This window comes from Podarcis gaigeae (genome assembly GCF_964106915.1).
Source record: "Podarcis gaigeae genome assembly, chromosome: 6".
Lineage (NCBI taxonomy): Eukaryota > Metazoa > Chordata > Lepidosauria > Squamata > Lacertidae > Podarcis > Podarcis gaigeae.
In genome coordinates, this window is record NC_139682.1 from 30,717,766 (window position 1) to 30,735,380 (window position 17,615).

A 17,615-nucleotide genomic window follows, 5' to 3' on the forward strand; every position below is an offset into this window, starting at 1 on the left:
GGTTTGCTGTCAGAAAACAAACTATGGTTAATCTCCTGGGCTCATGCATTCAAACAGATCATATTTTAGCGTTATGTGTGAACCAAACTGTTATGAAAGGCTTAGTCTACAGAAAATCAAGGATTAGACTTATAGATTTGATGTTGTTTATTTAGCTTTAAATTATTTATTCCATTCCCCATTTGGATGTGCAACCTTGCCTTACTTCAGCCATTCCCCACAACAACTTAACAATTGTTTATTCTAAACAAGGAGTGACTGAACATTTTGAAGTACTGTATAACTAAGTTCCCAAATGATCATTGCCTTATAATAATCTTAGCACAAAATAAGTGGAAAAAGAATGCCCTAAATTTAGTAAACCACTTCCCAAAACAGAGCTCTGTAGTTCTGGAATTCCATTTCCATCTAACTTCTTCTTGCTGTAAGAGAACTGAGCCTAACTAACCCCCACACCTGAATACCCAAGGCTGGGAAGCCATAAAGTCCAGTTCCTATAGAACAAACATCTACTGCTGCCATGACTAGCTGGAAGATTGTTGGATAAGGTGAGAGTATGATCAGTTTTAATTTTTAACTGCATTATTTATAGTAAAGGTAAAGGTACCCCTGACCATTAGGTCCAGTCGTGGACGACTCTGGGGTTGTGGCGCTTATCTTGCTCTATAGGCTGAGGGAGCCAGCATTTGTCCGCGGAAAGTTTCCGGGTTATGTGGCCAGCATGACTAAGCCATTTCTGGCGAACCAGAGCAGCACACGGAAACGCTGTTTACCTTCCCGCCGGAGCGGTACCTATACACTTATTGTATTTCAAATCAGTTCACACAACTTCAGGGAACCAAACAGAAAGAAGCAACTTAATGAATTACTAACTACAAGTCATTATGTATTTTACATGTAATATTGGAGTTGTAATCCAGGAAAGACAATATGTTTCTTTGGATCCAGCTCCCAGATTATGATTAGATCATTTGACAAAAACCAGAATGGGGGAAGACCTACAGATCTGAGAGAAAGAAAAGGAGTATCCACTTACTCAAAAATAGCTATAAGCTGTTCACTAGGTGCATTTTTTAGCCCTGCTACAATGCTTTGTAACCGGCTTACACTCTGTGTTGCGGAAGCAACAGGAGTAATTACTTGTTCCTTCTCTCTAAGGTATCTCCTGCCAGTCAATGGAGTTGAGGGTGTGAAGGATCTTTTCTACCAAGTCAAAGAGAAACATCTTTCAATTGTTTTGGCCCATGGTTAACTTCACAAATAACACCAAACTTGAGATCACAGCTGCAGAACATGACACAACAAAAACATACCCAAAATAACGATCCCAGAAACTACTGACCGTTCAGAATTGAACTGTATGTTACACCGCTACTTCTTTTTTAGACTATGGGTTGTATCTACTGACAGGTGGGCTGGCCCCACTCTCCTATCAAAATGGCTTGCTTAGAGTAGTGCAACAGAGGATCAGGTCCACTGGTCAGATTCAGTCCCCCACCAGTGGTACACTCTTGTTTGGCTTACTGTACTGTATGAACAAGGCCACTGTATTGGTGTTCTCCCCCAATCTACCAAAAAGTTATTTAGATATTGCATTAATTGCGTCTTAATTTTTTAAAAGTTTGTAAAGATGAAACCATTTCTCCCTATTTTGTAACACCTGTTTACTTTCTGTAAGCAGCGTAGTCAGGAAAACCAATTAATTCCCCTGTCCTTCTGGAAAGTGTGGGTATTTATTTCTCAATGTGGACAAATCACCTTTTAAAATGTGTTTTTAAGAATAGTGTTTGGATCAGGTACACTGTATAATTCTTTCATACATATGAGCCTGCCTAAGCATTAAGATAAGTTACAGAGGTCCTGCTTTTTGGCCTGTAGATGAGTGCTGTTAGGCACATGGATACTAAGAAAAGTGTTCCCTCAGTGGTGGCACCACATGTTTGGAATGCGCGCGCGCTCTCTCTCTCTCTCGGGACATATGAATGTCCTCATCACTGCTCATTAAAGAAATAGCAACAACTATGAATATATTTTTCTTCCAGATTGCTTTAGATTGAGTTGTGCTGGGGAGTTATTTTTTTCAGGTGGTTCCAATTTTTGTAATCTATGGTTAAAATTTTGAAATTTTAATTATTTTATGTGTTTAATTATAATCTTGTAAACTGTATTGTGAGGGCAGTGTCCCCTGAAAAGGCATAAAAAATGTACGTAAATAACTTACTATTGCTTTTTATGTACAGAGTTCAAGACATGTTGATTTAAAATACCTCATCCACTTTTCTTGCTGGAGACTACGAAAGCAAGCACACTTCTGTAAGACAACTAACATTACCTTCTCAAAATGCTGTTGAAGGTAACACTCTACATGAGCTCTTGTCATCACCTTGCCAGATGGCACATCAGTAGAAAACTTCCGAGGAGTTCCAATTTCTTCTTCTGCATCTTCTCCCAAGAAAACTCTCTCATCAAAGTCTCCTTCTGTCAGAACATATTCTTCATATTCTTTATTCAACGCTTTGCTAGAAGACAATATACACTATTATGAATTAATGTTAAAAGAAATCAAACTGGTAAGATTTTATGTTTTACCCATTGCTATACACACATGCTCTTCTACCTATGGTTTTCTAGTTTCTACATTTTGGTGTTTTTTTAAAGCCAACTGTTGGGATAGAATGGAAAAAGGAAGCACTAGCAATTAGGGGGTCTGGAAAAGCCTTTTAAAGTGTTTTACACCATTATTTTCATAAAATTTATATACCACTTGATTTTAAAAAAAACAACTACCAAAACTCAAAGCGGTTTACCAAAAGTAAAACAGTAAATCAAGAAAAAAAATACAGCAGTACTTTAAAGCATACAAAAATTAAAGTACTAGACATTCTAAGCATCTGGGTAAAGACCCCTGACCATTAGGTCCAGTCGCGGACTCCTCTGGGGTTGCGGCGCTCATCTCGCTTTATTGGCCAAGAGAGCCGGTGTACAGCTTCCGGGTCATGTGGCCAGCATGACTGAGCCGCTTCTGGCAAACCAGAGCAGTGCACGGAAACACCGTTTACCTTCCCGCCGGAGCGGTACCTATTATCTACTTGCATTTTGAGGTACTTTCGAACTGCTAGGTTGGCAGGAGCAGGGACCGAGCAACGGGAGCTCACCCCATCATGGGGATGCAAACCGCCGACCTTCTGTTCAGCAAAGTCCTAGGCTCTGTGGTTTAACCCACAGCACCACCCGCTTCTCTAAACAAGAATGTTTTTAGCAGGTGCTGAAAAGAGTACAGTCGTACCTCGGAAGTCGAACAGAACCCGTTCCTGAAGTCCGTTTGACTTCTGAAACATTTGAAAACCAAAGCGTGGCTTCTGATTGGCTGCAAGCTCCTGCAGCCCATCAAAAGGCATGGAAGCTCCGTTGGATGTTCGGCTTCCGAAAGAACATTCAAAAACTGGAACACTCACTTCCAGTTTTCAATTGTTTGGGAGCCAGAACATTAGATTCCCAAGGCGTTTGGGAGCCGAGGTACAACTGTATAGTGAAGGTGCCTGTTTAGGCACTGCCACACTATACGATCAAGTTCTTTCTACTTGATTCAAATCTGGTAGCACCAACAGGACACAAACAAATGTGCTTGGACATTGCAAATTGTTTATCACTTCCCTATAGAATTTTAAATAGCAGAGCCTATAAAACAAGTTTTTGCTTTAAACAAGAAATCCACTAATGAAGTTCACCTCCTGACTCAACAGTCAAGGGAGGGGCCACAGCTCATTGATCAAGCACCTGCTCTGCAGGCAGAAGGTCCTAAGTATAATCCCTGGCATCTCCAGGTAGGGCTGGAACAGATTCCTATCTGAAACCCTGGAGAGCTGCTGCTAGTCAGTGTAGACAACACTAAGCTGAAAATACCAATGGCGGCTTCTTATGCTTGCATGTCATAGTAAGCAACAAACCGTGGCTTACCATGACTCTGGAAAATTAGCTGTATTCTGGGGCAAACCCTTGTTAACAAGCATAGTTTCTCAGTTTCTCCCACTTTGCTCCAGCCTGCCTGAAGCTAGGAGAAACAAACCATATTTGGCTTAGTGTTTGTTCCTGGCTTCCACTAATGATTTGTTTGGAGAGAAACATACCATAAAAGCTGGCTCTCATGTAACACTAGTCCAAGTCTCATGATTTGTTTCTCCCAGCTGCAAGTAGGGAAAGTGAAGGAGAAGGGACTGAGAAGTCCATTAGTGTTCTGCTTGTTCAAAGTAAACCAAAGAATTTGCCCCAAAACCAAGTTAATTTACTAGAGCTGGAGACTGCAACATGAAGCAGCTTCCTAAATCCGCATGCCTGGATTGTGCAGGAAAACAAGATAACGTCCTTCAGGATACTGTGTAGAAATACTCCAGAATAGAAATGTGCAGTATTTTAAAATCCAGTGTGCACTTACTGCCATAGCTTGCAATTCATCATTAGTAATACCATCAGATGGCAGAAGAGCTATTTCCAAAATGTTCTATCACCAGATTCACATACTGAAATAAAAGCATTCAGGTAATTTTTGAATGCGGAACTTACTTGTTGTCTGCAAAGTTACTACAATCCAAAAGACAATCTCCTTTTAAAATCTAAATGAAAAACAAAAAATCAGAAAAGCAGTTCAAATAATAAATAAAACAAGAACAAGCAAGCCAGTCTCTGACAGCACAGCTGTGTAACATCAGTTCAAGCAGCTCTGACACTTAAGCATTATTTAGTCGGAACCAAAGAAAGACCACCCAGAAATGTTCTCCCCTATTTATATCAGACAAAGATAAATATGTGTTTAAAGCAGGCTTGAAGTTTTGATTAAAAATAAACAAAAAATTACCAACAGAACACTTTTGCCAATCATCAGTCCTTTATAACCTACTCAATAATTAACAATGACTTTTGAGCGTATACCTCTCTATCACAGAGCTTCGAGATATATGGTTTAAAGTAGTGTTCCTTTATGGTCTTGGCTTCTACCAAAAGACCATCATGTAATTCACATAGTGTGGCAATAATGCATGGAGGCCCTTCAGAAGTCCTGACATCAGCTGTATGGAAGTCTTCTGGCAAACCTTAACCAAAAGGAAAAAAGTAAGTGTCTGTGATGAATTAGAAACTAATTTCAAGACTTGTAAAAAAAAAATGCATTGGGGGCAATCATCATACCTTTAAAAGATGAATTCAATAGATCTCTCTTATGTGGACACAGAAGTGCATTTGCAAAAACCAGATCCAAACAGCACAGAAGCAAATGGTATGAGTTCACTAAATCACCTCCAATCATATTAAAATTCCCTTTAGAACAAACCACATAAACACAATTAAGATCATATAACCCTTCAATTGAATATATGGAATCAAGTTAAATCATGACTTACCTTTTGTGTAAACAAATAACGTCCAACAAAAGTTGAATAGGTCTTTAACATTGCAGGGCACCCGTCTACAGAAATAAAAGTCAAGGTTAAGTTCTAGAAAACTGTTCTTCCAAAAACTGTTCTTTGAAGATATACAGCTAGAGCATTAACTTGAATCTAATTAGCAACTACCATAAACTGCAGTCGCAATTTTAAACTTGAGTAGTACAATGGATTCCTCCATTAGCCATACTTCCATTTGTCATATTCAAGAACCCTTCCACCACTATCACCATCCCACTGACTACCTAGTTCTTTTGTAGTCCAAACTACACTATTTTGCAGAATGCTTCTTGTGCCTATCTCAAGTTGGGCACCACAGGAATTGTATAACATTACATCAGCCTTCACCAACCTGGTACTGGCTGCAGATGATGGAAGTTATAGTCCAAAACATCTAGAGGGTACCAAACTGGCAACAGCTGGATTACAATTAGCTTCATTATTATTATTTTACACAATATATAATCCAAAATACCCCAGCATTTCAGTAGTACCTGTGTTTCCTGCTTCTTTGTAGCTTTGGTTGTTCCTCATCAGGATTTTTAAATATGACCAGGAATATTGGCTTAAACTTCTTGAAAATCACTGCTGACACTTCAAAGTTTCTCTCCAGTCTCTCCACTCGCTCCCGAAACTCCTGAGGCATATTTGACATGTCCATCCACTTTTTCATTTTACTAAAAAACTGAATTAAACTTAAAAAAGAATGACATTGGATTGTAGTCTTTACTATAGTTCATATCAGCATACAAGGTATGTACTTTACAGTTCTTGTGTTGTTGAAGAAGACCCATTTACACAAGCAAGAAAATCACTTTATTACAAAATGTTTACATGGCTCACAGTTGAATGCATGAACTAAGTGCAAAGTCCAGGTCTGAGATGTCGTGAAGGTATATGAAGAAACTACATTAGCACTGCAATCAACAAGTATGCATATATGTTTGAACTAGTGTTAGAATTATCCTTTGACATATGCTATGCTATTTACCTGTAGTTTCTAACACTAAAGGAGTTTGCCTAACTACACTCAATCTGCAACAATCTTCTGAAACCTCAAAGTAGGCAACTGTGCAATTTGAAAATAAATTTCCAGTTTAAGGATTTCATGTCTAAGGTTACTGCTATATGCACAGACCCATTTTTTTTAAAAAAAATAGTAAATTATGAACTTATGGAGCATAAAATCATAAGCACATCAAATTACTTAATGTCTTCAGACTGAAAAAAGCTAAAAGCGGTATGGGCACTCACCCATTTATTTTCAAAAAAGTAATACCTTAGTTTTGCTGAGTGTAGTATCCTGGTGAGTGAGACACAGTTTCCTTCCCTCAGGCCACTTCCTACAGTGGGGATAATACTCTTACGGCAAGCAACATAGAGCGCACAGGCCAACCAATGTACTGTTTCCCCCTGCAAAGATAAATAAACAATGGCCTTTAAGAGAACAATCCTCAATTTATACTCTGGTTTTTGATTCTTTTAAACTAACTACTAAACTTTTCTTAAAGAATAACTTGGTACCAACTCTGCTTGATGTACTTATTAGAAGATATAATAGAATAAATAACGTCAAATTCTAATCAAAACAAGCACTATGAGTTGGATAGCTATTCTGAATTTGCATTAACTCTCAAGCAAACTGACAAGCCCATATTCAATCATTTTCAAACTGTGTTCCAGGGCACTCTGGGATAGCTCACAGAGAAAGTTCTATGAAAAGCTTTTATGAAAGACAGCTTGTCCACTGCCACCAATCTTTTCTTGAGGTATGTTGTGTTCTGAGGTCCACTGAAATTCACCAACATCCCACATGACTGGACAATTATAAATGTTTTCTAACTAGATTCTGAACACATGCAGAATTCTCTGCTAAACACAGAGCAGATGAAATGTTCCCTGAAAAAGACACCAAGTTTTAAAGTCACTGTCTTGGATGCAAGTCAAATATCTGCAAAGTTACTAAGCAACAGCATTGTCTGTCATAGAACGTGTGCTGAGAAGTTATTTTCAGCTCCTGCTTCAATTTTTAGCATTAGAAATGAAAACATGGAAATGTGTCACTGAAAGAGAAGAAATATGGCACAACTTTTTATCTAACAAAATTTTCAGGCCAGCCAGGTTAGCTATATTCTGCCATTGTCAAATGTCTATCAGCAAGGAGACAACACTTTGCTTTCAACTTGCAAAAAACTACCAAAATCCTAGAAACCTGACTCAGTCTTTAATCTCTTACATGTACAATATTAAATATTTGAGCTCAACACTGAACTCCAAAGCTTTCAATCCTGTGCCTAACGCACATTTTGACTGAGTGGTTAAGTACTGGAATCAACTTGGGGGACGGGAAATTTTCGAGAAATCTCTCAGCAAATAAATAAGCATGAATGCTCAGTAAACAGTCAACATCCCATCCCCTCTCTGCAAACTTTGTGCAAAGCAATCAGCACGAATGCTAAACAAACTGGTTGCCTGGTAGCAACTCGGGGCCCAAGAGCAGATGGCGTTCTCCATGTCCATAGTCCATCTTAAAAGGAGACATCCCGAGTCCTTGCCCACAAGGTATGGGAGGCAAAAGTGTCCAGGGCACAACTCATCAGAACCTACAAAGCTCCTTAGAAGGCTATGATTATTTAAATACAGCTTAAGAACCCTTAATAATGCACTTTTAAGTGAAAGCTGAGCTGCATAGTAATGAATCCATTTTGGTGACGGGGACAGCACAAATGGATGTAAGCAGTGGAGAAAGAAAAGTTTTGAAACTTTGGTTCCTCACTGGTACTTGTTTACTGAAGACCTCGACTTAATTCCTGGCTCTTGTGGGAGGCCCCCGTTTAAAAGGCCGTCTCCTGCTGTCAGGCAAGTTCGCGTGGAGGAGGAGGCTGGCGGCTGCTCCTCCGTTACCCAGAGTAAGCAAACAGCTCGGTCAGGAGTGAATGGAGGAGTGAAGCCGGCAGATGCAAGAGAGGGGTCGGCGCCGGTGGGGCGGGAGAGAGCAAGCAACAGCGGGGGTCGGTGGGAGGGCAGCCTGCCAGGGGACCCACGAAGTCCGGAGCCCGGCCTGAAGCTACTGAAAGCTCCCTAAAAGCCCTTCATAGTGGCCCACAGCCCAGGTGGGACTCAGCCGCGTCGTCCCTTGAGGCGAATTAAAACCCTCACGCAGCCCGGCGCGCTGAGGCCACTGGAGGGCAGGTCGCGGGGAGACGTCTATTCACCGACCGACCCTCCCTCCCTCCCTCCGCACGACAGGCTGCTTCCCACCTCCAGGCTGTAGGTGCCTCGCAGGGCCGTGAAATCCCGAAGGGCCTCGGCGGCGCTGCTGGCGTCCAAGTTGAGCTCCTGGCAGAGGTGGCCTATGGCGGCCCGGATAGGGCACTGGCTGTTGGCCGGGTCATCGTCTTCCCCCGGCATGATGCTTCCAGCCCGTCCCGCAAGACCCCCCGCGTAAAAACAGGCCTCCCGATCGCCCACAATCCTTTGCGCCGAGCGCGCCAAAACGGCCTCAGCCACTCAACGAGCGACGCTCGACTCGGGCTCCTCCCCCGCCCGGTGAAGCCTCTTTAAATATCTAGCGCCGTTTTCGCCATCGGTAGATTCGCAAACATTTTCGAAGGTCGTGCGCGGGGATGGGGGGGGGGGGAATAAAATGCACTCCGATGTCCCAAACCGTACTAATATTTGGTTCCCCCCAAAAAAGGGAGTCAAGAGGAGGGAAAGGACATGGTCAAGCGAGGGTGAGCTGCTCAGCTCCACGTTTTGCTAGCCTCCCTATCGGTTCTCCGGGGTATCTGTCCAAGGGACAGCAGGGTAAAGAAACACTTCCTCAGTAGAAGTTGTTGTCACTTTTCCAGCTCAGGTTCAAAATAAATAAACAAACAAAAACCGCAGTTATTTCCTCAGAGCAACAGGAAATTCTTATATATCTGGAATGGCTTCCTGATAAAATCTTAAGCTTCCATGTTCGGGGGGGGGGGGTCAGTTCTGGACGAGCTCGAGCCACACCTTTCACGTCATAAACAGTAATAAACGGAGACGAGGAAGGCTGCTATTTATTACCTAGGTCATCCCACCCCTCTAGTTTTTTTTAATAACTCTGCCCTAATTTTCTGGACTTTTCTTTCTTTTTAAATGGCGCTATCATGGCTATAAAAATGCTTTATATGTTTGGTCCTTGTTGTCAAAGACTGTTTACAAATGAGAGAGGAAAAACTCTGGCTGATTAAACAAATCAAGCATTTTAATTTACAAGCCTGGTAAGAAATAATGCACACACCCACACTCAGGTTGTTGCTTTCAATTTATGCTTGAACCCCCCCCCCCCCCCAGTTATCTAGATTAGGGTGAACCTACACTGAAAACCACAGAGCCTAGGACTTGCCGAAGGTCGGCAGTTCGAATCCCCGCGACAGGGTGAGCTCCCGTTGTTCAGTTCCAGATCCTGCCCACCTAGCAGTTTGAAAGCATTTCAAGTGCAAGCAGATAAATAGGTACCGCTCCAGCAGGAAGGTAAACAGCGTTTCCGTGCGCTGCTCTGGTTTCGACAGAGGCAGCTTAGTCATGCTGGCCACATGACCTGGAAGCTGTCTGCGGACAAATGCCAGCTCCCTCGGCCTATAGAGCGAGATGAGCGCTGCAACCCCAGAGTCGTTCACAACTGGACCTAATGGTCAGGGGTACCTTTACCTTTACACTGAAAAGTAAGCCATTGGCTCAGACAGTCAGGAGACCACCCACTATCTCAGTCCAAGATACTTCTCAGACTGGAGCAGTGCTATGGAGCCAGTGTCACAAAAGTAGTCGGACTGCATGTACGATTAGTGTTCAACATCACTCCCTCAAACTACCCAGAAGAACTTTTAACTTTCTTGGAAAATAGTGTGCAACAGATTTGTGAGCCATGTTAGTTACTGCATGATCTGGAACCAAGCAAGTTCTATTGACTATGCCAATTGAAGCCACTCAGAGTACTCCCGCAATTTAGGTTTTGGGGGCAAAAGGTTGTAGTGTTACCCTAGTCAGGTAGATAAAATAACTAGCGCTGCAAACATGTATCACCTTAAATTGATTAATTAATCAACAAATGAGTAAATTGCTCAGTTGTTGTGGGTTAATTCTAACTAATGAAGACACATTTTAATCCAGTAGGCTCTGACAATTAAAGGTACACATTGCTGAAGTATTCTCATTTTGGTGAGGAAATATTAAAAATTAAATAATACGAAAAGGAACAACAACAAAAAATTAACAGCCTCTCTTTCCAACAATTGGTAGCTTTTGTTTCTTTGACCATAGGTTGTCCCACATTTTCTTCAACATTTCAAAAATGTACACTTGATTACATGTAGATTTAATTTTACCACTTAATCAATTTTTCTAAAAAGATGACCAAAAATACTTTAATCAACAGCTTTAAAAACAACCCATTGAGACAGCACACTTAGAACCCAGTTATCAGTCTTCGGAAATGTGTCATTAGCTGCTTGGCCTGGGGGCTCCTCAACATACTTTCTTTCTGCACTTTGGAAGGCAACTATTTTTTCTTCTGTTATCTCCTTTAAATATACTTGAGAGACAGGACATTTGGCTCATAAGTTGACCGGACAATTCTATAGCTTGGGTGCTATGAATTAGGGCTGTATTGGGGGAAGGGGACAAGTAGGGTGGTTTCAGGATTTAAAAACTTATTATCAGGAATAGCAGTGCTTTTACACATTTGAAAAAGGAGGTAATTGTAATTGTTGAACTGAGATGGGAAGTAAATGTTCACATATCTCTGATAAATTATCAATCTGCTGTGATGGCAGGAAAAGATGTTCAGAATGTAGTCAGACCTCCTTTATAGTTCTCCATTCAAATAAATTTCAGTAATCAGGTGGTTTCTTAGTTGATACTGAATCTAGTTCAAGGCATAAAATAATGGTTTTCAGCTACTGTAGTTTGGTAAGACAGTCTGTCCCATGCTAGTGAAAGCCACTTCAGGCCTACCTCCTGCACAAAGAACAGCATTCTCCGGCCTCCTAAACAGAAGGGGAATCTATCAGACACAATCCATACCCATACAACATTGAGGCTGGTTGGTGAATTATATTATTATAAGAGATTTTGGATAACAAAAGAGGTTTTACAACATATAAACATTTATGGGATGAAAATGAGATTTCTGCTCAAGTAGAACACTGCATAACAAAACATTTAATTGTTTTTATATTGTGGCTGTCCTATATGCAAAGGCTCAGCATTTGAGGTCCTTATATCTTGGCCATTCTGTTGCATGATGCAATAATCCAAACCTCCTACAGTTCGCTTCACTCTGAAATTACATTGTTTAAGGGATATTGGCAGATTTAAGAAATAAAGACATCACTATAAAATATTCCTAAGAGCATGATAGTGTCTTAAGAGAGTTTTAGAAGCCTTACATTGGAAACAGTTACTGACACCCTTCACCATGGCAGTTTTTGAATTGCAATTCTCAGGATCTAAACAGGTGAAACCACAACTACATACTTTATTTTTGCTAATTAGATGTGCTGTGCAAATTCACTATGGGATGTACATGAATCACTAGATTTTAAATGATGAAACTCTCTTAGTGTCTTCTGGTCCTTGAGCTGGAAATAGCTCTAGTTGTGTAGCTTGGAAACCTCCATCCAGCTGGGTGCCAAAACAATATGGAATGTTAATGTTAAAGAATATTTGAAAGCACTGTCTGATAGAAGGATGGCTTAAAATAGTATTATGGTTTAGTTTGCTGAAAAGTATGTAAGTACTGTATTGTGCAATTAAATCAAATCTACCCAGTCATAAAAGTAATGCATAGTTTATACAGTGGGGCTTCTTGGGTCGTCTGGGAAGTAATATGAAAGAAAGATAAGCTACAGGCCAAAACAGTGCTCATGCTGAGAAAAAGGCAAGTCATGTTTAGTTCCAAGTCAAGCAAAACAATCAGAAATAGATTTCCTAGAAAAAAGTATATACAACTTTCGCAAGGCTCTGCCAATATTTTTAAAAATGCATGATATAGGCACTAAATTAAAAAATTAAAAATCTGACTTTTAAATCTATTTATCATTTTTTACAAGCACAGACAGTTTATTTTAATAGCACATTAGATGAAGCATCTATGTTTATGTGAGTGTTCACGAAATAAGTGGGAAATCTGCATTTGTTCTCCAAGATGATTATGGGGAAAAATAAGTAGCCATTGATGCCTTTCATTGTAAATAAGCCAGAGTAGCTCCATCACTGCAAAAGAGTCACACATTAAAAGTCAAAGAGAAACCTACACACTCAGACACACACACATTAAATAAGAAAGAACAAGGTATATAGCACATGCTGACAAACTAAATAAAAGTTTAGTCTCAACCCTGTTCCTTACGAGTGTAGCTCTGGCAAATAATCTTTTTATATATTACAAATAGACTCCAGAGAGAGAGACCTGCATCCATTCACAGTAAGGCTTTCAAGATATATGAAGTTTTATAGCATTTGTATTTTAAGGATTTAGGGCAAGTACATGTTTTCTACTAAATAAAAAGTTAGTACTTAAAAGGTTCAAAAATATATCAAGTGATATTTTTTTTTTACATAAATAAATTATATTGATTTTGGATTTAACAGCTGAAAAAACCTCTCTGCTTCCACTGGAGGCAAAACTGAACAAAATGTTAGTTAAACAGATAGCAGCATTTCTAAGAAATCTGTCAAGAGTGATACAGTATCTGTGCTACAGGGTGCTATTTAAATAGGGCCTATGTCATTATTCAATCTCTTGCAATAGCATAATCATAAATTGTTGAAATTGATTCCAACCCAGAAAACTCAGAATAAATTCACTGCAACATACAGACTTAATTTTAGTTCATGGGTAACAGACTTCTTTGAGATGCTAATTGTAACATGTACATACTTTATAATCCCAAATGTATAAAAGACAATGAAAAAAGCATCATAAATAAATAATGCAAACTGAAATAGTTATGTCAAAACATTTGGACCTTCAGATAAATTAGCAAAACTGTAACAGAAAAAAATAAGTAAAAAATACAGTAAATTGTGACAAACCAAATGTGAATCTGAATATGAGCATACACTCCGAAGCCCCTCTAATGGTCTGCCATTTAAACATCGCACCACAAAGTGTGTATTTTTTCAAGTCTCGAACCATGAGCTATAAATTAGAACAAGCCCAAGTGAAAGAAAAGTGACATAGGAGTGGGAATAAAGAGGGCTATGTAAAGATTACCTGTGGAGGGCGTTTCAACACACTGAGCTTTGGAAGCCTACTTATGTTTTTAAAGGGTTTCATCTGAAACACTTACACAAAATGTATGTGCAGAGACATTGGGAAATACCACTGAACAGTGAATGGGATCAAGAGGAATGGAAAGGGGGAGCAAAAACGTTTTCTTCACAGTCTAATACTAGAAACAGAGGATAAACTCAAGCTTTGAAACTGTCAACAGTCCTTAACAAAAGCCCATCTCACAGCTTTAAAAATTCTGATTTCAAAAAATAAAATTTCTTAGGGTAGTAGAATTGATAAAAGCCAATCCTGTTCCCTCATAAGAAGATTAAAACCAGTAGTTTATTCTTCATTGGGGGAGGGGGAATTATTGTTAAGGGCCTTTGTGAGAAACGGCTAATAGAAAAATAAAAAAAAAACTGGAAGTTATTAAGCTCCTGCCTCTGCATTAAAAAAAATAATATGCAAGATGTGCGTCAGTTTCTTAGCAGGAGCTGGAAATGGCCTAAAATCAAAGAAAGGACAACTGAAATCCACCTTAAACATAAAGCAAGATTTGGTTTTAGAAATATAAAAGTTCAGGTAATCTTTTCACTTACAGCAGTTTGTTTCCAAAACTTTGTAGTGTGAACAGGAGGAAATTATCTACCATTAATGCCTTTTTTAAAAAAAAGAAAGAAAGAAATGAATATATGCATTTTCAATCATTAGTTATATACTTCTGTCTATACTACTAATCTAGTAACCATGATAAAATAGGGAAATACTTTAAATCAAAAAATACACATTAGCACTTACTATAACTGTGCTTTTTACCCCAAAATACAAGATTTTTTAAATTCAGTGTCTTTGTAAAAACATCTACCTTTTCCTGTGTTTGTGTTTCCATCATTAGAGAAGCATTGTCTTACTGAAATTATTTCCCCTCTCAAACAAGCAAGCAGTTTTGGCAACCACCAAGTACTTATTTACTACTGTTTTGGAGAAAGGAGGGATGAACAGCTGGACAACTGAACAAGAAATTTCTGCCTCCCATACCAATTATAGAACACTGCTTATCTCTATGGCAAGACCCTGCAACTATTAACATGTCACCATAGTTATCTTACCAGGAATCAGGTAGATAATATTACTTATAGAAACACAGGTTTTTTTATGAAGGTGAAGTGGGAACAGAGGGCTGTAACAAATATTTATGGGATGAGAAACTTACAAGCCACAATATTATTTTTTCAGAACCAAACAAAAGTTCTAATTGATATCTTTAATATCTTTGAATTCCTCTTCTTCCTCCTCCTCCGCTGGTACATCCTGTTCATTCTCTTCTGACACAGATGGTGTTTGTTCTGTACAGTTTTGACTGTTTGCATGTTCCTTGTCGGACAGTGAGAGAGTATCTGGTTCTGCAGTTGCAAGTTCCCCTTTAGTTTTCTTCCTCTTCCGTTTCTGACTTTCTAGGTTTGTTGCCTCTGAGTGTCTGGTTTGTTGAAGGCCTGGCAATGCCATACCAATACCAGGAGAAAGAAACATTGAGGGATAGATCAGTCCAGATGACATTCCTGGAATAAGAAACGGGTTAAAAGCTACAGGACTACTGGTAGTTATTGCAGGTTCTGACTGATCAGAAAATGAGCTAGGACCAGACTTGTCTTCAGACAGAGTTTCTGTTTTTGCACCTTGGCCACTTTGTTTGTCTTCAGCATCATTTTCTGCGTGTGACGTACCACTTTTAGTTGTGCTTGCTAATGAAGTTGGAGCAGCTGAAGTACAAGTAGTTGTCATTGATGGATTAAGGAGTCCTCCAACACCAAACATTTGTGGTACAGCAGCCATGCCTGGTAGCATCATCGGCAACATACTCAGAGCACTTTTGACATCCTCGCCAGCAGGTATTGCTGCAAATCCAGCAGGAAACCCAACCAGCCCAGTTAAAGGAATGCCTTGCATGTTTCTCATGTTCTGAAGTCCTACTAAATCCATTCCAGCAATAAGTCCGTTCATGAATAATGGTCCCATTCCAGAAGAAGCATCTGCTACTATGCCAGGAGCTTTAAAAAGTTCACTCCTTGGCCTCCTTCCTCTCCGCCGAGGCCCAGCATCTCGGAGTACAGGCTCAGTCAGAATACGATTAAACTTGCTTTCAGGTAAAAAACCCTGAGTTGGAAAAGAAAAGAAATAGAATTCCAAATGTTAACACAATCACATGTGCCTTCAGCTGTGTTCTCTAGTGGAATACAAATCCCCAAGTGCTTCTCTGTGTGACAAACCAAACTGTCATTTGTGCAAAAACAAAGTCTCTGTGCTTTGCTGATAAAATAATCAGCAACCCCCACCCTACAATCCTATACATGTCTACCCCCAAAATAAGTCCTATTAAGTTCAAGAGGGCTTACTCCCTGGCAAGAGGGTATGGGATCAGTTTTAAGGCTGTGATAATATGGACATTTTCTAAGGTGTAAACCTGACTGAACACAAGATATCTAAGTAAACATGCATAAGACTGGGCTGTAATTATAATTAATTAATTATTGCTAGCTAATAGTTGCTTACTCTCTTTTATTTTTTTTAAAAAGTGTTTCAGTACTTTTAGAAGGGCCTTCTCAAAGAAACAGTTCCAGCCATCCTCAGATGAAGTTAGCAGGAAAGTACTTTTGGCCATTGCTCAAACTGGAAGCCTAACCAAATTGTGAGCACACAAAGGATGCAAATCTGAATGATTTGGGAAGTGTGAAATGCATGAATTATGTGATTTGTTATCTTCCCTGAAATTCAGAGAGATCAGTGAAGAACAAGGGATCAGGATACATTTTGAAAGATAATTTCTTCGCATATTTAATTCAAAAGCCAGCTCTGCATCTGCAAGTAAGCCTAGGTTTATGTATACAGCATGCTCTCACACTTAACTATCTTTCAAATGTACTGAAAAACAAACAGCTATGCTACCTATTCAGAAAACTAATTAGAAAAGAGATATGGAAGAGGTGGAGGGGAGTTACAAGATAGATATTCCTCTGAAAACCTTTCAACTTACTGAAAGCTTAACAATGTCAGACCAGTCTGCTGCAACTGCATACTCCATGTTTGCATCAAGCCACCTTGGCAGTTCCTTCAGTGCTGGTGCCATGGCTCCCCCTAACTATAAAACACAGTAAAATGATTACTTATTTTGCAGAAAAGACTAAGCAACATTGCATAAGTAATATATGATGAAACACCTAGAGAAATCAAAGCTGAGTTGCCTACTTTTTTGCTGTTTCCAGAAGGAAAATGGTACATGGTAACTGACTGAAATCTGAGGATGTTGTACAGATTACAGTTTGTGACGATGTCCTAAAAGGATTCCCCATACAAGCATCTGCTGGAACCTACAGATGTAAATCAAATACAGTCGTACCTTGGTTCTCAAACAGAATGCGTTCCAGGAGTCCATTCAATTCCCGGAACCGTTTGAAAACCAAGGTGCGGCTTCCTATTGGCTGCAGGAGCACTGGATGTTCGGCTTCCGAAAATTGTTCGAAAACCGGAACACTCACTTCTAGTTTTCGATCGCTAGGGAGGAGAAATGTACAAGTTCCAAGGCATTTGGCAACCAAGGTACGACTGAACAAACATAACATGCATTCCACCCCTATGTAGATGCAGTGGGAACTTTTGTGAATGTGAGTAAGTACAGTGGTGTCCCACAAGACAAATGCCTCGCAAGACGAAAAACTCGCTAGACGAAAGAGTTTTCCGTCTTTTGAGGTGCTTCGCAAGACGAAACGTCTTGCGAGTTTTTTCCCTTCCCCCCTTTTCTAAGCCGCTAATAGCCGCTAAGCCGCTAATAGCCGCTAAACCGCTAATAGCGCTAATCCGCTAACAGCCATGCTTCACAAGACGAAAAAACCGCAAGACGAAGAGACTCGCGGAACGGATTAATTTCGTCTTGCGAG

At 39.9% G+C, this 17,615-nt stretch overlaps 2 protein-coding genes across 15 annotated transcripts in view; both read right to left on the reverse strand.

The window, feature by feature from the left end:
• Nucleotides 1-9,314, reverse strand: part of RBL1 (RB transcriptional corepressor like 1) — a 27,010-nt gene extending 17,696 nt beyond the window's left edge. For 3 of the 7 annotated variants that reach the window (XM_083746481.1, XM_083746479.1, XM_083746480.1), the window contains exons 1-9: nt 8,697-9,314; nt 6,715-6,848; nt 5,930-6,130; nt 5,394-5,458; nt 5,182-5,310; nt 4,927-5,087; nt 4,561-4,610; nt 2,333-2,519; nt 1,037-1,203 (exon numbers count right to left, since the gene is read on the reverse strand). In XM_083746481.1, coding sequence (XP_083602607.1) covers nt 1,037-1,203; nt 2,333-2,519; nt 4,561-4,610; nt 4,927-5,087; nt 5,182-5,310; nt 5,394-5,458; nt 5,930-6,130; nt 6,715-6,848; nt 8,697-8,846 — 1,244 coding nt within the window. In that variant the 5' untranslated portion in view covers nt 8,847-9,314. The remainder of the gene's footprint in view (nt 1-1,036; nt 1,204-2,332; nt 2,520-4,560; nt 4,611-4,926; nt 5,088-5,181; nt 5,311-5,393; nt 5,459-5,929; nt 6,131-6,714; nt 6,849-8,696) is intronic. The other 4 variants (XM_083746483.1, XM_083746482.1, XM_083746485.1 and 1 more) reach the window with 2 other exon arrangements.
• A 3,584-nt stretch (nt 9,315-12,898) lies between these two features.
• The window catches only part of CHD6 (chromodomain helicase DNA binding protein 6), a 110,592-nt gene continuing 105,875 nt past the window's right edge, over nt 12,899-17,615 (reverse strand). For all 8 annotated transcript variants that reach the window (XM_083746411.1, XM_083746406.1, XM_083746410.1 and 5 more), the window contains 2 exons: nt 16,715-16,819; nt 12,899-15,837 (listed from right to left, as the gene is read on the reverse strand). In XM_083746411.1, coding sequence (XP_083602537.1) covers nt 14,935-15,837; nt 16,715-16,819 — 1,008 coding nt within the window. In that variant the 3' untranslated portion in view covers nt 12,899-14,934. The remainder of the gene's footprint in view (nt 15,838-16,714; nt 16,820-17,615) is intronic.